A 24,628-nucleotide genomic window follows, 5' to 3' on the forward strand; every position below is an offset into this window, starting at 1 on the left:
TTAACTGACAAGCCTGGATGCTTGTAATACCCATATAAGTGCTTTTCTGCCGCTTCTGGCTTTACATTTCTTAAAACAGTGAACTCTAGTTTAACAGCATATGTGAAAGGTTTGTTCTCTGTCAGATTTGCTTTTCTTCCTTTCTCATGTTATGTCTCTCTACGGTTCCTGTGTAAGGAGACTGTGAACTTCCATTCATTCTTACCTGCTTTCTATCTGATCTTATATTCTTCAACGTTAATTCATCACTAAAGCAAAAAATCACTATCTTTTGATCAATCTGTGACAATACTGTCTCAGTCCCTTGATCTTTATTAACACTTATCTTTTGTGACTCTCTACATCTGAAGTGCCAAATAAAAAGGACCAAAAAAATCTCATGTGGTAAATACAACACTGTCTTCTTCAGAGCATTGACCCCCTTATCTCAAACCCTTGATTTTTCTAAGTTTTACATAACCATGGATAATTTAAAGACTATTACAACCTGAAATGAATACCAGCCAAAGATTCCCTTTTTTCATTATGTTTTTTTTTTCTCTCTAACTTTGGTTCTTACATGTAAACTCTGGAAAATGTCAAGACTGCTAAATGTTAAACTCGTTTTGTACTCCTTTTCCTGAACAAAGAAATGGAAGTACTTTGCCAGAATTCTGCAATACATAATAGAGACGGCTTCCTTTAATTTCAGAATTATCTAGGGTGAAGCATGCAGTCATGAACTACGAACAACTAAAGCATACAGCTCAATGTGAGGTTTAAAAACTTCTATGTATTTAAGGCACTAAGCCAAATCTGGAGGTGCAGAACCCAAAACTTCTCACCTCCTGAAAACACTTATCACTTTACAGTAGCTCCAAAAGATGGTATCAGTAGCCCCAAAAGATGGTATGAAAGCCCACTTTCAGCTCCTTAGCACTTTAGTGATAAGCATCCAATCAGATGAGAACCAGTCAGCAGAAAAGTAGGCAGTTGGTTTTGTTTCAGAAGGTTGGTTTTGTTTATTTTAATTTACCTGTATTCTGGCAGAAACATTCCAACAAATTCTAGTTTGATGACCAAATGCTCATCAGCTGGAAATTTTCCAAACACGGCAGCTGCATGGCATGCTCTCTTCACAGCAATGAGGCCACAGCTTGAATGTGGAGCAGGACAAGCACATAACAGTCTCCTTTAAACTAGTCACATAATTATAAACTCCTGCTTTATTCTGTTATTTTTGAAAGGTAGAATTGAGAGGCAAGCAAGCTTCCCGAGAATCCTGCTCAATTGTTGTCAAAGTGTTTTCCCAAAACACTTACCTCTGGTCTCAGGACAGCCTTCCTACAGGCCTGGCATACAGGACCACTCCGTGAAAAACTGAGGGGAACTCTTCGGGTTCGATTCTGGCAAGTTGGTTCCTCACATATTAACCAACCCTACAGAAAGAGAAAATGTAGAAGACGTTTGAGTATAAATCCAAGTTGCAGTACTCCATCCAAATAATGATTCATAGCCAAGGAAGAGCGAAAAAAACAAACAAACAAAACAATTTAAAGTCTTCTGTGAAGCTCATATGGCCCTGAGATCCAAAAAGCACATATAAAGAGATGAAGGTCTTGTTGAAGGCAACACTATCAATGGTGAATAACTAAATTAAATTCCTCTTGCTTCAAATCCCACATTCTGCACACTTCAGTCATCCCTTCCTTGAAATGTACTGAAACCTCCGCTGTTCTCCAGTTCAGACAATATTACCATGTAACAGAATTATTCTATACAACTATGCAGACCAGACAACAAGACACCCCGATTTAAATTTTAAAGTAAAGTATAATTTCCTTGCTTGCTCTTCTGAAGGGTAGAAAAGTTTTAATTTTTAGGCTTACTGATGACAGCCAGAAGCCAGTCAGCCAACCAGCCTTCCTTCCTGCCTTCCTTCCTTCAAAATGAAGCCATTGAGACTTCAACAAAAACTAAACTTTTGCTGCCTTAAAATGATATAATATATGAGCCTGCTTGATCTGTGTCAGCTCAAGGAAACAACGCAAAAGGCCTCTCTTACAAGTACAGAAGAATGAACATTTCTGGGATCCATAAGTACCCAAGAACACCTTCTGCACCAGGTCCAACCACAGGTTAAACCGGCGCCATACCTTGTCTCTAAAAACCACCAATAGCAGATGCCGAGGGAATAGCATAAGAGCAAGCATAAAGTTTGTTTTTTCCAGAAGATTCTCCCAACTTTTGGGAATGGCACAAGGACCTCCTGAATCACTGTGTCTCTATATATTCAGTGGTGCTGGATGCATTACTGCTCCCAACCCACCGAATTTCAAGTGCTCTTTGAACCAATGTAAACTTTTAGCATCTACAACATCCTGCAGAATAACTGTGCACTGTACAAAAAAGTGTCTTATTTCCCTTGAACACGCCAAAAAAAGATTTTCTAATGCCTTCTAGTTCTTGTATCAGGAGAGAGTAGGAATAATCATTCTGCATTCACCTTTTCCATGCCACTCATGATTTTACAGACCTCCATCACATCACCTGCAATCAAACTCTTTTCCAAACCACAGTCCTAATTTATTTAGTTGCTCCTTGCATGGAAACCACTCCACATCTTTGTTGCCCTTCTCTAAAGCTCTTGCGTGTTTTTTTTTTTTTGTTTTTTTTTTTTTTTTTTTTTTTTTTTTTTTTTTTTAGAACAAGGGGGCAAGGGAAAATGGGACAAATGGGGAGAGAGATGAAACCAGCACTGCACAACACTGTGTTCAGGATGCCAGAAGAACGTGAATTTATACAGAAAGAAGATGGTACATACCATTTGTTTTCTGCTCCTTTCTTTACTCTAGTTCTGTTTGCCCAGAGCACTAGTGAACATTTGAACACTGAGCAGTCATTGCCAGAAAGACATTTATTATTATCCAAAGATTACAATTTCATTCTTAAGTTGTAATAGTCAAGACACACATTGTATGCAAAATTAAGATTGGGTTTTTAGCATCTACATCTCTTGACACTGACAGAGGATTTCATCTTCCATTGTTATCTAACAAGTCAACTTCGTTTCGTGAAGGTCTTCCTCCAACTCCTCTCAAACAGTTCCTGCTTTTACTAACCTGAGTGGGTCAACATTACTTAGCTCCATATTTCAGATTATCGGATATTTCTACAGTTGAATAGTCTATTTTTTGCCTGCATTTCCAAACTTTTGCTTTTGTTGCTCCTGCAAAGAAGTGAAATCTACACACAGTGATTCTGGGTACTTTGATGGAAATATTCCAAAGGAAGGACAACTCAAAAAACTGCTTGCTTCCCTGCTCACCGGTTCTGCAACAAGCTGTATCATTATACCCTGGCAATGACTTCTACCCCCCAATCTCCATGATGGCAGCTGAGGTTTCCAGTTTCTGTCACGTTTCCCACCCTTTCAGTTTCCACAGCCTCCCTCAGAGCACTACAGCCTCTATCGCCATCTTCGCTGGGAAGTCAGCAAGGCAAGGCTGCAGCTACACAACCCTGCTGGCTTTCAGCTGGTGGAGATTCGGGCTTGCTGACAAAGCAAATTTGTTAATTAGATGTGACTTAAGTTTTCGTTCCTCACTGTCAAGGACCAAACTGAACCTGTATTTTGGGCCTCAGTAATCAATCCAGTGTCCCGATTTAATACAATTATGTCAGTATGTTAGTTTGAAGTTAGATATTTGAGTTACTTTATTTATAATGCTTTGGAACTTAGGTGGCAGGTTACATAAACTTTAGTTTTCCATTTTAGAGAACACTTAAAATGGGACTTGACTATTACTCCTCTTAAAAGTTGATTTTTAGTTTTTAACTTTTGTCAGTCTTTCCTATCATTTGCTGAAGTATACAGGGACTTTTTGTTTGTTTGTTTTTGCGGCTTTTTCTCTAAGCAATCAGATAACCTGATAAAAGGAGATAACCATCTCCTTTTGTGTTTGTCATTTTTACCCCCTTCTTCCAATTAAAAAATAAATTCTTTCACCATTTCTCCAGCCATGTCATATCCTCAACAGTCAGTGCCATGCGCTTCAAAACACTTCCTGCTGCTCTCGCACAAAGGAGCTTTTCTGCCCTTGCGGGCAGACTAGAGTAACTTCATGAACTTTCTGCCAACAGCAAGGTATATGGCACTACCTAAGATGTGTGCTCAAGTCCGTAATGCAGAAACAGAAGTACACAAAACAGCTCTAAAGACTAAAGAGTTGCACAGAGTCAGAAACAGTCCGGTATACATGCAGTTAGGGTTTGTTGCACCCAACTTTGGGTATCTAGAAGCCTGATATTCAGCCTAAACTACTCACCCTATGATCTGTTTAGAGTAAATGGAAGTTGAAAAAAGCATCTCCAAAAAGCAGTTCACCTAACATTTTGGGATGAGACAAGCTGTTATCTAGGGTTCTCTTAATAAAATAAGTGTATAATCTATGTCAGAGCAAGCTTTCTGGAAAAAATATGATCACCATAACTGACCACAATGTTTGGGTTTTATTGTTATGCAGATTATCAACCTAAATCATTACATATTTAATACTGTAAGGTGAGAAAATTTCAAGAATTCAGAAATCTTCTATGAATTTAATTTTGGTCTGCTGCACAACTGTTGCACTAGCAGTCCTAGTACAATTCTCCTTGTCTCTCACGAATTACTTACGGCAAATATCTCACAAGTGACATTAGGAAGATAGACGCTGTTCAACAAGACTGACTGACTTCAGCTGATGTTTCACCATGGAAGTCCTACTTTAGGCTCTGACTCAAGGTCTTTTGGAGTGAGTGGACATAAAAATGAGCCTGAAGTCACAAAGCTAGTATTTAGCTTTGGTTTTGCACATGGACTTAAGATTTATTTCTATAAGAGGAAGGTGTTGATTAGTTGCCTCACATTTTCTTAATAACTTAAACAGATATAGAATAATTTATTGCCATGAAAAGTTAGTGAAGGAAAGGACTTGAAAACTTCACAAGCTCACTCATGTGAGTACTAAGAATATCATTAGTGCTACTGTGAGGGAAAACAAAAACATTTTTGGAAGAACAAGTCATGTATCTTCCATTAAGGAGAGACTAAGGACATGGCCTGCATGGAAAGCCATTTGTGCCGTATTTGCTTTGTATCTATACCTTCCTGTGAAACATCTGGTAGCAGTGTGACACAAAGAGGGTCTTAAAATACACAGCCAGGCAGGAGGAGGTGCAGAGGGTGTCCTATCCCAGTCCCAAACCCTCCTGTTTCTGTGAGTGTTTCAGCTGTAACTATGAAAAGCTTCTGTGCGCACAAGAAGAGAACATTCATGTTTCAAAACATATTTAATGACTACACTTGAACTTCAAACAATTTAGTATACTAGAAAAATAAAGCATGAAAACTGCTGGATTGTAAGGTATGAGAGTTAGGGAATGCAAGTGCAACTGAAAAAACAAAGCCTGGGATGGAAGCAGCATCCCAACTTCGCCTGAGCAGAATACTCAGAAATAGGCAACGGCGAAATACTGCTTGATAAAAGTAACAGTGCATTTTCTGCCACCTATTGGCATTTTTAGCTAATGATAAGAATCAAAGGACTACACCAGTTGCAAGGTACCGCTTCAATTATCTTAAAAGGGAATAGAGAGGTGGTCCACCCAAACTACTACTAAATAATAACATTTGAAGCAAGTTTCTTTATGCAATTGCTTCAGTCTAATGCAGTCACTGTGCAAGAAAACACTGGGAACGTTGCTGATCACAAAATACAGAAGGTGAAACAAGACTGAAGAAATCTGCTTAAACTAAAAACAATAGCTTGGGATAAAAATAAGCATTCAGGTTCAACAACTTACACCTGTTTTTAACTACTAAGGACTAATGATAAAAACAACTTTCACTGAAAAGTATATTTCTCAATAAACTATATTTAAAAAATGGAGATCTAAGTTGTTGTCCACAAAAATGAACGTGCAACAGTATCCGTTACGTAGATACTAACTAAATGTCCCTTCAACTCACAGAGAAAACAGTTAATGTAATTTGTCTAGACTTCCTACCAGTTATAATTAACATTAAAGAGGTCTCTCTTTCTTTGTCACCTCTCTATTCAGGACTTATTTGCGTTTGTTTGTACTTACTATCTGTTAATCTCTCTTAACAAATGACAACAATAACTGTTGCTATTATGCATGGAAATTAAACATGTAGATAACTGTGTGAAGGGAGCTATTTTTGAAAAAAGCAGTATCAGAAACATGTAGCTCTTTATGTCTCTTGTTTTGCTTTGATAATTAAGCCATAGCCTTGATTTGTTTCAAACAAAAAACTTTTCCATGGACATGCATGTTGCAATCAAGTTCAATACATGCATTATGTTCTGATTCAATTTGTTCAAGTGCATTATTGTTAACCCTTATTTGATCCATGCCTATCATCTTCGCTGACCAAACAAAACCAATCCCTCATTTCCCAGCAGCTATCGCTAAGTCTGTAAATTAATTTGCAATAGATCAAACAAAATCATAATAGAAAACCTTCAGTTTTGTTCTACTTGGTATCTCAACATTGTGGGAAATAAAATGCAAGTTGATAAAAAAAAAAAAAGCAACTAGCATTTCCAAACGTTCTGTCTATAAATGCTTAGCTCATTTTAAAATATATTTTAAAAAAAGTCTGGAAAAAAAAAACAACAACTGAAGTAAATGCACATTATAAAAGAAAATCCCTGAAGAGTACTATGTCCACAAACTGTAGCTAATGGGGAGAAATTTGCAAGTCAAAAGTAATTTTCTTTCTTTGTAAGTCTGTTCTTGAGAATTAGCCTCTCTCATTCTACTGATCAACAAGTATTATAAATATTACCCCAAAATACAGAGGCAAGTGGTTTTGGAACAGCCTTTCAAACAGAAGTTGAAGGAGTCAACAACACATTTACTGAGCTTTATCTTAATAGTTCTTACAAATTGCATTTCACAATGTAGCTTGGTTGCCTGCTACAGTAGAGGACTGGATTTGCTTCTCTACAGCACTTCAGCCCTGTATATGCGTTCCTGCCTTCAGATACTCTGGATGCTCAGGGGCCAAGATGCTTTAAATTCACACAGAATGAAAAAATGCAGTAGTATAAAGGAGAAAGCTGCAAGCACTGAAAATTATTCAGGTCACTATCAGTCACTTTGGAGTTGAATTTAAAATGTAATTAGTGATTGCTTCTCTACAGTCTCCATTGAAGACAGTTTTAATGTGGATTTTTGAAAATGGGATCTTGGTACATGACGTCCCATCTCCAGATGGCTAAGATATCCAAGCTGGAGAAAACTAGATCCAAAATCCACAGCAGCTTCCTCACTGCAAAGCTGGACATACCACCTTATCTGATCAAGCCAACCCAGAAAGGAAGTGTGGAAAGACAACCTGGACCAGCTTTCCCAGTCAACCAGCACAAGCTTCCTGATCAGCAAACCAGCTTTTAGAAGGCAGAATATTAGACAACACAATGAGAAATTTCTTATTTGGGTGTCATTGTGAGTTACTAATCAAGACACCTTGACTTCAGACTGACCTCTGGTTTTCAACTACTCCTACAAAAGCATTTTGTTTCCACTAATTCCAAGACCAGAATCTTCAAACTACATTTTTCTGCTATTATTATGGTCTACCCTCATGGGCATTTACCCAAGAGGGTAAATCTGGTTAAAGCGGCTCTTTGCTTCCCTAGAAGGACAAGGAACCAGTTGTCTTCCACTGGTTCCCTGGAAGGACAAAGTTCCCCCAGGATTTTTCTACTGCCTGAACTATCAAATTTGTTACCTCCATGCAATGTTAAGAGATTGATGACTTTATGAAACACTTTATACGAAGTTTCTCATCATAACAGTAGACTTGACTCAGTGACACTGAAGTTATCAGTTCCCCTTGCCATAACCTGTGTACATCTCAAGTAGTTTCTCCATGTTCCACCTGTCTGCGTCTTCTATAAATATCCAAACATTTCAGGGAACAGACAGACAAACGCTCTTTAGTAGCACACAGCATCTCAGGAATTAGAACTTGAGCCAAAACCTTGGTTTGCACATTCTTTGGCACAAGTTTCAGCTATTAATAGTAGCTACATCTTTTAAGAACTGCATCACAATTTACACTTGAAATACCACAGGTGGAATCAATATCCAGTTCAAGATGAACTACTGTAAAGTCATGGAAGTTTTTCTGAACTGTTTCTGAGTTCCAGAAACCCAATTAAAGTAATTTTAACTTCCAAGCTGCTTTTTTGTTAGTTCAGAATAAAGAAATACTCTAGTAATAACACTGAATCAATCTAATGCACTTGCATAGTGTTGGTGAGATCACAGCAGCAATGAAAATCTGAACGACATTGTGAGGACCTAGTGTCACACTCTGGGATTTCCATAGACTATAGAGACTAGAGTGACACGTACCTGCAACAATCCCCAAATGAAAGCCCTCAGCTCAGGGATGGTATCAGAAATAATAAACAAGGTTTCACATGGGAAACTATACCTACTTAGTGAGCTGAAGCTCAGCATAACTGAGGTTCCTAAGGGCACACTACAGTTTTTCATGGAGAAGTCTAACTGCCAAAAACCTCAGAAGACCACTCTAATAGAGAAACCAATTCTATTGCTGCCAAACACAAGAAAGGCATAGACATATTTATTCTCTTTTCAAGACAGAAGACTCAATGATGAAAGATTAGGATTGGCATAATCAGAATCACACTGTTCTCCTCTACAGAAAAAGCAAAGTGTTTTTGTTTGTTTTTTAAAGCTCCCTGTGCTACCCTGTCACCTGCCTGCTTCATATACTTTCTCTTGCCCAGCTAGCTTCTTCATTCCCGTTGTCTTTCCAGAGCAAGTAAAAAGATGCATCAGATAGTTCATTAGATAGTTTCATCAGTCTTACGGATGGAGTCATTTATGTGTGAAACTAGCAAAATAGACTCAGTGGGGTCCAGCTTGATCAGGAGGGCTCCACACAGGTGGTACGGTAAAACATCTTACCCAGTCCAGTCTATGCATCTCCTAGACAGCTTGAGAAGAGATGGCCATTCCTTTGGAAGCTGTAGCTACTAATGAAAACAACTCTGAGACTAAATTACCTGAACTTATAAAAGACTGCATCAACATACGAAAACAACACACTATGATGACTAAAAAGCAACCTCTTGGGCACCACTCTGTTCGTGCAGGTAAAAGAAAGAACAAGTAAATTCATCGTAAAGGTAAGGTGTCATTTGGAGGTAATCTTGTCAGAAAGAAATTTTAGGGAAAAAGAATATCCTACCTCAGAAGAAGATCATATTTGGAAAATCAGTCATCAGGCTTCTTTTACTTCCTCACCCCTTTGCAAAATGACCGCCATCAGAATAGAAGCCTTTATAAGGACATGCAGCAGCCAAACTCGTCCCTGAGGAAAGGGACTTTTTAGCTCTCCAGAAGTTAGCGCTACAAATAGAAGGTGGACCTGCACCTTCCGAGGCGGAGGATCTTACCTATTTTGACATTTCTGCTATCAATGATCTCCTTGATAAAAGGAAAGCAGACCCTACTGACAGAAGTCATACAAACCAGCCCTAAAAACCAGATAGTGTTGGAGTTGGAACCAATTGGTGATGCAGAATTCTGGGTCAGCACCTTTTTCAGCATTCTTCAAAGTAGGAGAGGAAACTTGATATTCCTCAAGCATACCAAACTCCAAAAACTAATAAAAAAAAACAGTATCTGTAAGACCTTGACCATTTCTATTTTTGAAGGAAATCTGCAGGGTCTATAAAGCTTCTTCCCATATAGGTTTAGACATATTTAGATCTCAAAGTAGTATATGGCTAGACATTGTTATTAACACACTAAGCATTCTACCTTTCTTTCCCACTTTCACAAGACTTAACTTTGTCAAAACTTTAGCAAGAAATTACTAGAAAAGTTTCCTCCCTGACTTTAACATGTAAAAACTTCCTTACCACAGAGATCAAACTGTAGAAAGTCAGAAGCCCTAACGTCAGGTTCAAGAGATCCCTTACTAGCGAAAAAATTTGTCTGAATTTCATCCTAGAGTTTCAAGATGTAAAAGCAAATTCTCTTGAACTGCTAGACATAACTGAATCTTTTACTTAAGTCAAAAATCTCTTAAAATGAATATATCTAGCATATCTACAGTCAAATCTAAAAAAACAAAGGATGATCTTTGAGAATGTCTTGTTTTAAGGCTTTATACTGCTGTCCTCACTGTAACATTTAATCATCTCCCAATAATAAATTCACTTGATATTTCCATAGAGACTTCAAAGATTATTTAATAAAAGGAGCTGGGTCAAGAGTTTATTATTGACGCTGGCTGACTAGAGCTTTTGTCTTTTAATGGGGATAGGTACCATGTTAAACATAGTGCCAAACTTGTTATAGCTGAAAGGAAAGATGTTGCAGCATATACTTAGATTTGCATCAGTTCCTTTATGAATTTATCCTGTAGCTTAAATACTTTACCCAGGGAATGCTTATTCAGTGTTCTCTGGTGTTCTGTTACGTATTGTGGGCATTTGGTTTTCAATTCCAAGCAGCAATGCAAATAGTTTTCGTTTCTCAATGACTGGAATTTGTTCCTGAAATTTATACATAAAACTAGTCGTAGTCCATTAAGAGACCTTGTCAAAGATCCAATGTGGTATATGACTATCTGAATCACAAGCAAATATAAGGAGCTTATTATTATTATTATTTAAACCAACTCACTCCTCTCTGCTGACTTGACTTTTTTTTTTCCCGATACATTATATATCATACCTAGTTCCTCATCCAGAAAAAATAGGTTCTATTTCCCACTATGAGTAGTTTGAGAGTCTGATGCTACCTGATCATCCAATTTAGGAAAAAAGTAAACAGGGACCACAGCTTTTCACACTCCATTTCATGCTGCCTCACTTCAGTGGACGTTGAAGATATGATTTCAATTTCTTTTCAAAGCACTTCCTCATTTTCAGAGCTTCTTGAGTTTTGGCCTATATAACTGATCTGAATTCAGCTGTGGGATGGAGTGGATAAAAAAAACCTCTCATAAAGAAAGGAAATGCCTTTCCTGGATGGTTCATTCTGCTCCTCTTGAATTCACCATTTGCCTGAGAAAGCATTAGCCAGGCTGATTAATGGATAGAAGCAATCTTTGAGGAAAAATACACAACTGTCTCTTAAATGAAAGAATAGTAACAAGGAGATATGAATTGCTTTTCAAAGTGTACTACTTCAAAGCAGTACAGACCATGGAGATGGCTGGTTATATCCAGCATTGTTATCACAGGAACCAGTTAAAGGACGTTATCAAATTGAAGCACGTTAGCCAACAACTTCCTAGTGGAAGGCAAATGATCACCTTACCACCCAATGAGACTGTACTGCTGGTAAGAGCGAAGGATACCCTCTCCAAACTAATATCTACTGAACCCTCCTGATCTCAGAGACACACTTGTCACCTCAGCTCCCCACTGGAAAGCTGCCAGCCCAAACTGACTGAAAGGCAACTGGAGTCAATGGGATCCATACCCTTCAAAGACCAGATGTGACAGTCCAGAGCAACCAGTCAAACTGCAATTAATGCAGCTTCACTAACTTGCTACCTTAAACAAAGTATGAGAGAGGAAATAGTTTCTCAGGAAAACATGAGGTGTCCTTCTATCTTGAAAAAGCTGACGATATTAGAATGACAGAGGCAGTGATGTGGGTTCCTGGCAGCCTTTACAAAAGAGAAGCTTACCTTTCACACCAAACTGCTCAGATCCAAAACACCAAAAGGAAAGACCCAAGCCTAGCTGCCTTTGAATACTGTGGAAATTCGATGTAAATTCAGAGGACTTAGCCTACAACAAAATTCTGTCTCATAAGAATACTTTCTAGACATTTATTCACTACTCACATATAGTAACCACCCTTTTATAAACTGGCTACCACAAAAAACTATCAGTAAAGTATCGCTCTTGTGACACAAAGTAAGCCGCAATCACATGCCTATTTCTATACTACTGAAAATGAAAGTTTGTAGACTTCCAATAATGGTATTTTGTGATTTAGATATTCCAAAATAATAGAACTGGAATTACTTTCTCATCCAAAACTGAAAAAAAAAATGAACGAAAACACCCAAGACTGAAAGAAAACTTCATTAACCTCTAGATAATATTACTCTCAGCAATACCTGTCATATCAGTCTGATCATTAGTCTCAGAAAAAATATCAAAGTAGGAGATAATGGAACAAGCAAGAAATGTACCCCACCACCCAAAGAAGAACCCAAATGCTCAAACTAACGTAAAAAAATGCTTTAAACAAAATTATCAACCAAGACAGAACTGAAAAATATCTTGTAGGTCACTGTAAGAGTTTTACATGTTGCTTTAAAAAAATCAATTTTTAATAAGACATCTTCAAATGTACAGTCATATGTCATTTCATACAAGTTATTTGAAACTTATTGATCTCATTTGTGCAAAGACCTGGCTCTGTCATCAGCCTGCTGAAAAGATAATGGAGCACTCCAAACCCTTATGATAGGTTAGATGCAAACAGTGGCCCTCATTTAAACACATGTAATAGCACCACAAGCAGACAAATTCCAACCTTAACAGTTGTACATTATACACTAAATTAGCAACTATGTTCTGCTTTACTTCACATCAAAGCCAATACCTTGGTCTTGTTTATCTTCAGTAAAATAAGGTTCTGGGCACCAAAATGTACACCCAAAACACTGTAAAGTAGAGCACAAGTGCTCATAGTCTGACATACTGTCCTCAAAGAAAACCGGCAACTACCAGTTATTTTATTTTACTTAGGAAAATATGAAAACAGCTCAATTAGATTTCAAGTAAGCAACGGGGAGATGGAATACTTAAAATGACTACATATGGAAAACTACATTGAAAAAAGATCAGTGAAAGATGGCTTACATACTTCTGTACGAACGTCTAAAACCACTACAAGGATACTCAAGTCTATTCTGTGAAATATTCTCCCTATTCACACAACTCAAAGCAAGCCACATTCTTAGGCTGTAACAGGTCACAACTAAGTACAGTACCTTGCTTCACAAATAATTTTGCTTTGTCTGTCAACTGTCAACAAAGCACAAAGAGCTCATACAGTCCATCCATGTATTGCTTGCTAAAGAATCTAGCAAAACACAAACAGTAAGAACTGAAGATTTCTTCAGATCCGTGCCTCTACTTTGGGCAGAAAGCTGCAAACACTCAACTCCCCCCCCATCTTTCACTATTCTACCCTCTCCCCTCAAAGATACATGCTGTCTTTGAAATTTTCCCCCACTGCAGAACCATTTTGCAGGAAGTTCACTGATGCCAGACATAACACTGACCATATGCAAGGAATATCTGACTTTAACCATGTACCCTTGTACCCGGCAATAACAGTAAGATCTGTTGACTCTATTATACATTCCAAGTACATAAAAAGACTTTATGTGAAACATTTACCTTTGCAACATGGTTTGAACACCTCTGGAATACTGAAAGAGTTAATACAGTTGTGAAAACTTTAAAAATAATAATGAGCTGACATACATAAATGAGTTTAGAGGAGCTCAACAGAATAGGAGGTAATGACAGAGAAAATGGTCTCAACAGCCTGGTCACCTTAAACTAGGAAAGTTTAAAGCATCGCTAAGCAATGTTTGTTCATTTAAGTTTAATTATTTTCTCCTTGAGAATGGCACTAATGAAACTGAATATCTTTCATGGTTTCGACGAGCAGTTTGAATGGTCTGCAAACAGGACTGAGGGCAGACAAGGGAACTGGCTGAGCCGGGGGGTTGCTAGGTGATGCAGAATGGAAACCCACAAACTTGCTCAGGTTTACTTTGCTTTCATGCTGCTCTCACACAGGCTCTCCAAAGTTTTAAGAATTAATTTCCAGGTAGCTATTTAAAAACAAAAAGCCAAATAATTAAAAATGAAAAACCCTTCCTGCTCTTCATCTCTTCCCCCAGCCCACCCCCTCAAAGAGGAAAAAATTAGGAAAGAGGAATACAGCAATAAAGTGCAGGAAATCCATCGCAGGGTTTTGAGTACGACGAGAAAAAGAACGTTCTATCTGTTTATATAATTGTTAAGGCTATGAACGTTTTTCATCGTCCCTGATTAATTTTTACTGCTGGACATGTAAATAAAAAGGATTTCTGGCACAATGCTGTGGACCTTTAAAGTACTTAACATGAAAAACAAGTTGTATTTACTAATATTTCCAGCGCAGACTGCAAAAGCAAACTTTTCAGTGGAGCCATTTGTTTCTGTCCCCAGCCTTTTCAGAGCTGTGGTTATTTTTTTTTTTTTATTTTTTCTAAAGTATCTGATCAGAGATTGTCCGGTAAGAGCACTTTATTAGATCATCAGTCAGAGGGTTTTACAAGCACCGAGAGCTATGGGCTCAAATGCAGCACATCAGTTTTAATAGCCGAAGGTCTAATAGTAAACTGCAGATACTGCTGAGAACTTTCCATGCACTGAACTCTTGAAAAAGCACCATCTCTCAAGCTTAAATGCAGCTGCCTCTTTCAATGCCGCAAATGGGTAAATTTGACAAAAAAGCCACCATTAAGACTACATGAAAGGCTCAAGACAACATCCTTTCAATGCTTTGTACTTCAGTAATCAGATGTACTTACTCACCCCCTCCCCCAAACCCGATCAAGAACTATTTCTGAATGGTAGGAAATAATTCCACTTTGTACATCTTTTAGTTAATCAAGACTTTCTATTCAGCAATTTGACCTTTTGTTCAAAACAGGATTATCAGTTTTTTCGCCAGTTACCAAGGGCGACTCGCATGGTGAACATAATTGCAATAATTTGCAAAACACCATGGCAACCCACATTACAACTAGGTAAATACTGGTCTTTTGTGCTACATTGTTATTTTCAGAGATGCTGAAGTCAAAGAACGAATGACAAATGAACACAAAATTTATATTTGCTTTGTCTCAAAAGAGAAGAAAATTGATAACAAGAATTGGGGGGAAACCGACTACAGCTGTAATTTCTAACTTGATTAATTAGGATGGTAACAGTCCTTAACAGTATATTCAACAAACAGCCCTGACTTAGTCTCTCCACCCACCTCTCCCTTTCCACGCTACTACCACTAACCCCCACCCCAGACAAATTTTTGCAGCTAGGAGAACAAACAACTCCATTTGCTCTTTTCTTCAACTTAATGGAATCCTTAATTACAGAATATTGTTCTCCTGCTCTTCATTACACTGAAAACTGAAAGTGAGAGAGAGGGAAGGAGGAAGGCAGCGCCGCGCAGGCAGGGTAGCTACAGTCGCCTTGGCGGCTTCTGTCCGCAGCGGACCTAGAGATGAGATGGCACTTTTTGCTTTTCTTTTTTTTTTTCCTTAAATAATATTAGCAGCTGTTGAAGAGCAGATAATTAAGGAAACTATAAACTATTGAGTGCTCCAGTTCCCTCACTGGCAGCATTAGCAAACCATGGAAGCTGAAGTCAAGTCATGAGCAAAATCCAAAAGCAGAGGGAGCAACTGCTTGAAAAGAAAAAAAAAACACTCTTAAAATGACCAAACCGGGCAATTTCTAAGAAAATACTTACTATATTAAAACACTTGCCTATCAATAGTATTATATATTTAATAAACTATGATTTTTTAACTTATTTTCTTTATAATTGTAAGAATCTTAATGTTACAATATAGGCTTTTATTAAGACTACAAGAAACCACATTAAAACCACGTATTTCAGAAATCTTACAAATATAGAAATAATTCTGCTTAAGAAAAAAATTGCTGGGAACAGCATAGTACATGTTACTAATTAAACTTAAAGATAAATTTGCTATGTATTACTGATGCGTGAGTTCTGTGCTGAAGCATTTATCATGCTACAGTGAACCGACTGAATGGCTGAGAGCTTAATTTTCATGATACCATTAATAAAAACAAGTTAAATCTCTACACAGGCCAAATTCTGTCATCAGATGGATGCACATCGCTCCTATAACATCCGGTAGCACCCTTTAGCAATGAACATACGGTGAATGTTCACATACACAGAGTACATGAAAAATACATTAAGCTGCAAGAAGCGTGCAATCAGAAGCCAGCGTAATCCTCATTTCGATTCCCTGTACATACAAATCATGTGTCAACTTACAGTTAAGGACCACGTCTTTATTTCGGTTCTCATTAAAGGACTGGGTTGCCAGTAGGATAAAACAGGCTTGCAAAGTGAACAAGACCACTGCTGTATCCGTGTGTACTGTAACCACTGGAGACTATATAGTAAAATGAAATAATGAAAATGAAGTGGTAAAGGCAACTAAATCCTGCCCCAGAGAGCTGAAAAGTACTTTTGCCCCTGCTACGGAGATTCTCCTTGCCTCCCTTGTCTGCTCCCTGTGGACAAGTCACTTCAACTTTACTGGAAGGACTCTTAAGCAATGGTCACCAGAGAAATCAGGCTGATTTTGCTGAAATTTGAAGGTCTACCCAGCTGACGTTTGAGTACATCCAACTGCAAGCTGAAAGCTGTGCTTCGGGCACTGATACATACTCTGAAAATCTGGTCCTTTGCATCACAGATTGGGCACCCAAAGTTCTGAATACATTTGATATTCATTCCTCCATGCCCTGTTTCTCTGAGAAATAAAAATAATTGTCCCCTCACTTTGCGTGGCTCTTAAAGAGATGTTAAGAGCCACTCAGCACTGCAGTGAAGTGTGCCACAGCAAACCCCTGAGAAAAATAAATAATTGTATGCAAAGTTGTGGAGAGTGCATGCAGTATGGTAAAGGACACCCACTAAACAACGTCAGGAAACCAGAACAGGCTGCTTTCTCACCTAGTGAGCACTATCCAACCCGCAGGCTGCTATCTATTGAAGGAAGAAAATGGGATAACATCAGACAAACAATTTGGACCAAACTTCAGCAGGCAGTAATAAATCCAGGATTTTCTCAACTTTCAAGTATCCAACTCTGCCATATCAGGACCTCTTTTTTTTGTTTGTTTTTTTGTTTGTTTTTTTAAGCATTCGTCCTTCAGCCCATCCTTCAAAATAGGACTTAAGGGAATGCACAGATTTTGCTGTTCAAACTGCAGGGAATAACCCATAATAACAGTGAATTTCCTCCTTCTCTGCAAGCCATGCATTTTGCCCAGTGTTTGTCAATAGCAGAGGCAAGCAAAAACTTAAGATTTTACACTTTTTTTTAAATCAAATCAATCACTCTCAAATAAAATTGCTTTTCCTGTCCAAACTTTCACAGGCCTATCTTCATCTTCACACATCGTCATGCTATTTCAAGCCTACCTGCCCAACCAAGAGCTTATCCAATGTATTCCCAGTTTGAATATTCTAATTTAGCTAATCCCACTCAATTCTGCTTCTTTGCTTTCACTTTCCTCTGCATCTACCAAGTTCCAGTTCTAGTCTTTGCTCACCTATACCCATCCTTTCAATCATACTTCGTATCACAGAATGGTTTGGGTTGGAAGGGACCTTAACAATCACCTGATCCTACCCACCTGCCCTGCCCTGGGCAGGGACACCTCCCACCAGACCAGGCTGCCCAAAGCCCCATCCAGCCTGGCCTTGAGCACCCCAAGGGATGGGGCATCCACAGCTTCTCTGGGCAGCCTGTGCTAGTGTCTCACCACACCACCCTCTGAGCCTCTGAGTAAATAATTTATTAATACTTGCTTCTTCTTCTTCTTTTTTTTTTTTTTAAACAGCCATTAGTATTTAAAAAAAAAAGCACACTTAGCTCCTGTTCCATGTAAATTTTAAGCAAGTGATTTCCTTTTCTAGGACCTAGTTCTGCAAAACTCTATGACATCCTAAGACACTCATTTGCTGATCAAGGGCCTGAAACTTGTTCCTAAAGCCTAGAATTCTGACAATGAATCTTGCTGAACTTGAACATTTGCAAGGACCTACTGCTAAAAGAACATGCTAATTTTTTTTTCTTAAAGGTTTATAAAATTAGCATTTTGGATGTATTTCTACAGGGACAGCAAAAGACAACCTACAGAAAATACAAACACGGATGAAACAAACTCTTCCTCATAGTCAAGCCATAGCAGCTGTATTTCAGGTATTGCAAGGTCACCTGAACAGCTCTAACACTGCTTTACTGCACTATCATGCAATAAGCAAGTGATTATAATTAAAGCATTTTCATGCTTGTGGCCTACAATTAAGCTGATTTAAATCACACTGGATTTTCCCATTTCCCGTTCTTCTTCAGGTGACCACAACTCTGCATAAATGTAGTTGTTTGCCAGTGCTCACTTGGCTGGTTCATGTATCAAGATGCATGTTTCAACCACAACTTCTGGTTTTGTAACACTTTGGAGTAATTAAAATACAACTGTAGCATACCTTATCCTAAGGAAAAAAAAAAAACACAACCATGCTGCCCTGCTTAACACCCTGTTAATTGCTTCTGTTTTCTTCCTGTTTCCTTTATTTAATTAAACAGAGCATCAAACAGGACACTTGAAAGTCTCAAAAACCCCTTTGGTAAGTGTTCTGGGATGGTTAGGCTTCTTCTTTAGCCTCCCCTCAGCTACCCATCCATTTTTATAACTACTTCCAACAACTTCCCCCAACCCTTTCCTGCAGTCCTCTTAGTTCTCTGTCAAACCTTCTTAGACCTGCCTATTTTCAGAAAGACAGCCCTCGTTCTATTTCCCCCCAGCTTTGACTTTATTCGCCTTTCCCACTACAGTCAGACTGCAAAGTTCTCCACTTCTTTAGGAGAGACTGTCTTCTTCGGCAGGTTCTCATACTCAATGCCATATCATTCTCCATGTAAGTAGCAAACGTCTTTCGAGGGACAATCTCCATAAATGGCACACTTTCCAGACATAGACCAAAGACTGTGGCAAGAGGCCAGAGGGAGATACAATTTTTGAAAGACAGATTAAACATTTTCTATCAATAATTTTTTTCAGGTGGGTGTCACTGCTACTTGCTATGAAGACCAGAAAGCACGCAAGAATCTAGGTTGACCTGCCTGGTTTTGGCTGAGGTTGGCAGGGTGCTTTGGAGGCCACCTGCTCCAAAAGCCCTGCCCAAGCAGGGACACCCAGCGCAGGCTGCCCAGGGCCATGCCCAGGTGGCTTCTGAAGATCTCCAAGGAGGAGACCCCACAGCTCCCTGGGCAGCCTGTGCCAGGGCTCCTCACCCACACAGCACAGAAGTGCTGCCTGGTGCTCAGAGGGAGCCTCCTGGGCTCCAGTTTGTGCCCAGTGCCTCTTGTCCTGGCACTGGGCACCACTGAAAAGAGCCTGGCTCTGTCCTCCTTGCTCCCTCCCTTCAGGCATTTACAGACATTGATGAGATCCCCCTGAGCCTCCTCTTCTCCAAGCTGAGCTGTCCCAGCCCCCTCCTCCTCTCCTCCCAAGAGAGGTGCTCCAGTTCCTTCATCACAGATCTTTCATGTACTGGGAGGGGGGAGCCTAGAACTGGACGCAGCACTCCACTGGTGGTCTCACCAATGCTGAGAAGAGGGGAAGGAGTACCTACCTCTCCTGACCTGCTGGCAATACCTTGCCTTGTGCAGCCAAGAATACCACCAGCCCTCGTAGCAACAAGGGCACACTGCTTACTCGTGTTCTATGTGGTGTCCACCAGGACACCCAAGTGACGCCAGAAAAGATCAACAGCATCTCAGAAGAGGTGTTACGGATTAGTTTAAGATTAAAAAAAAATAATAAATTAAATTTTCCTTAATCTTGAAGAATGCTAATCCATTTTAGCTTAAATTTTCACCTAGAAGGCAGCTTTACCATGCAAAATGGCAGGCCAGACATCGAAATATGGCAATGTTTCAAAGCTTTTTAAAACAAAGTTTTCAAAACTTACACCAATGTAATTCATGGCAAACTTTATTAAAAATTGCTCTGATGTTTGTATGAAAAAAGAAAGGGGAAAAGGACTTGCAGAGAGCAACAACAGAAAGGTGTCTTCTTTAAATTTTATTATTTTTTTTCTAGGACATAATAGCAGCCACAACACCAGTGGCAAAGAAAATACTAAGGACCATGTCGGTACAATCAACTGGCTGCTGTTCTTGCTCAGCCTCAAACTGAAAGGTCCCAGATATATATCCAAACCATCTACACAAATATATAAATAACTCACATCAATGAGTATGGATAGAAAGAGATTAAATAAAACACATTATTAAAAGTATTTTCAAATGGACTGATGTAAAGCCAGTCAGTACTACTGCTTTATCACAGGAGGTGGACAGGACCATCTGGAACTGGTTGTATGGCTACTCAGGACAAATAGGGCCATGTTAAGAACAGGAAGAAAGGGCACACAAAATTGACCTGTTTGCACCCATGGCGGTTTTGCCCAGACAAGTTGTAGAACCTCTCTTTTGAAGATATTTCACATTTCATCTATTGGATCAAAGCAGCTTGATCTGACATCAAGGTTGGATCTGCTTTGAGTGAAACAGCTGGTCCAGATGACATCCAGGGGTTTCTTTAACCTAACTAAAGTAACCAGCTGGATTTTACGCTACTAAAGCTCCTGGATAAGTATAATAAATAAATAAAACTCAAACTCCTTAACTAAAAAAATCTCAGAATTGGAAAGAAATTTTTCTGTTGCTTATACAAAGGTGATCCAACACAGCAAGTACAATAAATAGGACATCGTAACTGCACGGAATTTATTTTACAAATATATGCATGTAACTATCAGCATAATTTACTAAAAATTGTGTTTAGTAAACCTCATTCAGGAAGGACAAACAGTGCAATATCAGCAGGTAGAGTATGATCCTTCAAATATACACTATTGCTTTTTTTTTTTTCCTTTCTTCTTTTTAAAGGTTACCTGCCAATAAGACCTACAGAGCCTATAAAGTCAAAAGGTCAATACAGAAGATAGCATGGCGCAGGTGAGCTTTCTAACTACGGCTTCTTGAGAGCTTACTGTCTGATAGAAAAAAAATGCTGCTATAGTGTCACTGCTTTGAGTTTGTGGTAGACATACATGTTGTTTCTAGGACAAGTATTTTTTGGAAAAGAGAATACTTCATATAAGAAATTGTTTGTCTGAAAGAAATTCTGAATTTCATTATGACAGGTAAAGAAAAATTAAATGACTGGAGTAGAAGACTGACTACTTAGCAACTGGTTTTACGACCTGATTTTATATGAGTAAAAGAGCAGTACCAATCAACTATATTCTTGTTGCTGCAAGACAGTCCTTTTTCGTAAGGTAAGGAAAATGACAAGCACATTTTAAGTTGGTGGAATACATAAAATACATGTATAAGAAATGAAGACTGAAAACAGACAGCTATCAACATAAATCTTTTCTGAAGTATAACCCTGATACGAAAAATTAAGCCACCTATTACTAAGAATGTAACATGAAAAAAATCTTTAAAGCACAATAAAATAGAAATTTAACTTTCCCTGTATTTTGGAAGAGTGCAGAAGCAGTCTGGTAGCAAATCAAAAACTACCTCTGGGTTTGTTAGCAATGAAATCCTTGATAGGCCATTAAAACTCAAGAACATTCATTCATACAATGACTACTTGTACTTGATGTATCTAGAGGTAAAAAGATCTGTTGCTTGCTGGACTTCACAGAACCGGAAGCTGCCTCAAAAGACTGAGATTCACCTATCTACAAAAATGCTAATTTTCCCTGAAATAGTTAAACAAGCAAACCAGGATGATCTATACAACTATTTGTATGCATCACTCTAACATTAACCTAAGGAGAAGAAAAAAAAAAAACCACAAAAACACAGAAATACTGACAGGAACTTTATGCGATCAAGAATTTAAGGACAGGAATGTAATTAACATCAGTCAATATGTTTTTATATAGGACAATTATCAACCACACATGAAGTTCATTTTCTGATAGGATTACAAGTTTGGTTCAGAAAGGCAGATGTACTATAATTTATCTCTTTAATGGTGTTTGATTTACTTCCAAAGGACACCACAATAGAATTAGCATTGCGTTAATAAAGTACATGTGAAATGGATTAAGAGGTACAAAGTTGAAGCATCTCAGAAAATCAATTGTCCATGAGACACAAAGTGATGACAGTCAAGTAAGCATTTGTCAATATGGGATAGAGGGGGATTCTGGTGATGTATCACAAAGAAAAGGTTACACGCATACTCTTCAACATTTACATGATTAGTGATTAGCAGAAGAGAGAAATCAATTCAGAAAAAAATCTAATGATGACAAAAGCAGAACAGTAAATAACGATAAGCATGAGGAAATTGATTTTGTAAACTGCACTCATTCAAAACAAAATGCATTTTAGTACAGCCAAACAAAACCTACACACTGGGAACAAAGACTACAGTTCACACCTACAGAACAGGAATACTGTATCCCAGAAATTATCAGCTGAAAAGGAGTCATGATAGATAAGTAATTCAACATAAGCTCTGAAGGCACACCTCAGACCTAGGGATTTAATAGTGAAGAACTGTGCGTTAGTACTGAGGTGGTTTCCTTCAAAGATACTGGTGAGAGTGATACTGGAGCAGACAGTTCTGGTGACAAGAGTTAAAAGAAGCTGAACAATAACTGGTAAAGAGCCATAAACAAAATTTCAAGGCCTTGGAAAAAAAAACAAAAAACAAACAACTTACAACAGCAACAGACCTTAAGAGCACAAACTCTGTTATCCTAAAAGAAGCCTGAGCGGTGACTTGATCAGAATGTATAAGAATATGCACAGGGAAAGTAAAAGGCAGGCAACACAAGATACTTCCACCTAGAGAAAATAGGAGTAATACAGGCTGGTGGATGGAAAAACTTGGTGGATTGAAAACTGGCTCAGCAGCCAGGCCCAGAGGTAGTGATCAGTGCTGCAAAGTCTAGCCGGATGCCAGTAACTAGCAGTGTACTCCAGGGGTCAATACTAAAGGTAAAAAAGGAACAAAGTGGGAAGTGGTAAGATCCATCTGCTGAAGCAGAATAGCAGTATCATTTCCATCAGACTTGCTAATCTAACAAGGATGATTAAGACAGGATTTTGGGGGGACAGTAACCAAAGCCTGAAAAGAAGTCACAGCACAAGGAGCCATGAGAAAACACCCAGGTGACAGCATGAAGGCAAAACTCTTGCATTCCCCTCAAAGGCAGCACAACTGAGAGGCATCTTAAATGCCTCTACCCAAAGCCATGAAGCACAGAGAACAAGCAGAAGGAATTAGAAGTCCACGCTGTCAGAGAACCGACTTCACACGGACTACGGCGATGCGGCATGTGGGACAGCACAGAAAGGAGTGCTGTGAAGGACAGCTATAGCACCTTCAAGTAGGCCAGGCCAAGGATGGGAAGAAGAGGGAGTTGCAGTCTTTGTAAAGGAACACCCTGAATGCCTTAAGCTTTTCTTTGGAGTGGGTTACAAGCCAGTCAACAGCTTATGGGTAGAAGAAGAGGAGTAGGGTCAAAGAGGACACTGAGGTGGACATCTGCTACAGTCCACCTCATCAGAAAGTGGAAAAAGATGAAAAATTCATTACATACCTAGGATATCCCACAATCAGAGCCCTTAGCTCTCACAGGAGATTTCAAACATGTTGGAAGGGACAAGTGGTATGCTACAAGCAATCCCAGAGATTTCTGGAATGTTTTGAGAACAGTTTCTTGATGGGTGAATAAGAAACTGAATAAAGGAGACACTCAGCTGGAGTTACTCATCGAAACATGAAGAACTGATAAGGCATGTGAACATCAATGGCATCGTTAGCTCAAATGAGTTTTAGATGGTGGAGTTTAAGATCCTGAAAGAAGTACACAAGAGAAATCAGAATTCTGGACTGCAAGAAAAGGGATTTCAGCTTCTTCAGGGATCTGCTTGGCAGGATCTCATGAGAGGCTGCTCTGAAAGAGCAAAAGAACCCAGAAAACCTGGTACATCTTCAAGGACAACCTCGCCAGAACAAGGACGAGTTCACTCCAATGCATAGCAAGTCAAGCAGAAAAAACAGTGTGGATGAACAAGTGCCCCCTGAGCTCGAATGTGAAAAGGAAGTACATGGAAAGTAGAAGCAAGGATGGGCTTCTCAGAATGAATAGAGACACTGCCTGAACATGCAGAGACAGAATTAGGAAAAGCCAAAGTTCACCTGACGTTAACATCAACAAAGCATATGAAGGGCTTCTTCAACAAAAGCTGTGAAAGAAAAGCCCATAAAATTATGGCTCTGCTGTTCCATGGCACAAGGAACATAGAGGCAGAGCGCACAGAAATGGTTGAAGGACTTGAGGCCTTCTTTGCCTTGCTATTTACCAACAAGGTTTCATCTCGGGCTTCCCAGATCCCTATACATAGTGGCAGAGCCTGGAGGACATCAGAAGAATAAGGCAAGAAGCACACCTGCATATTGGAAATATTCAAGTCCATGGGACAAGGTGATATTTGAGAGTGCTAAGGGAGCTGGTCAATGCCTTTCCAAAGTTACTTTATCATCTTCAAGAGGTCAAGAAATCAGGCAAGGCTCCTGGTGACTGGAAGGTGAATGTCACACTTTTTCAGAGAAGACAAAAAGGTGGATTTGGGGAAATAAAAGTGGGTTAACCTCACCTTGGGCCCCTGGAAGCCAAGTCC

At 38.9% G+C, this 24,628-nt stretch overlaps 1 protein-coding gene and 1 long non-coding RNA gene across 4 annotated transcripts in view; both read right to left on the reverse strand.

The window, feature by feature from the left end:
• LOC308193225 overlaps positions 1-1,295 on the reverse strand; it is a 15,502-nt gene extending 14,207 nt beyond the window's left edge. Inside the window, exon 1 of the long non-coding RNA XR_013949474.1 lies at positions 1-1,295. This exon is cut by the window's left edge and continues 5,740 nt beyond it. This is a non-coding gene — a long non-coding RNA (uncharacterized lncRNA).
• The window catches only part of POLA1 (DNA polymerase alpha 1, catalytic subunit), a 220,839-nt gene that overhangs the window by 67,430 nt on the left and 128,781 nt on the right, over positions 1-24,628 (reverse strand). For all 3 annotated transcript variants that reach the window (XM_080587453.1, XM_080587452.1, XM_080587454.1), the window contains exon 35: positions 1,302-1,418. In XM_080587453.1, the coding sequence (XP_080443579.1) occupies positions 1,302-1,418 (117 nt within the window). The remainder of the gene's footprint in view (positions 1-1,301; positions 1,419-24,628) is intronic.

The sequence above is a fragment of the Anser brachyrhynchus genome (assembly GCF_964034855.1).
Source record: "Anser brachyrhynchus genome assembly, chromosome: 1".
Lineage (NCBI taxonomy): Eukaryota > Metazoa > Chordata > Aves > Anseriformes > Anatidae > Anser > Anser brachyrhynchus.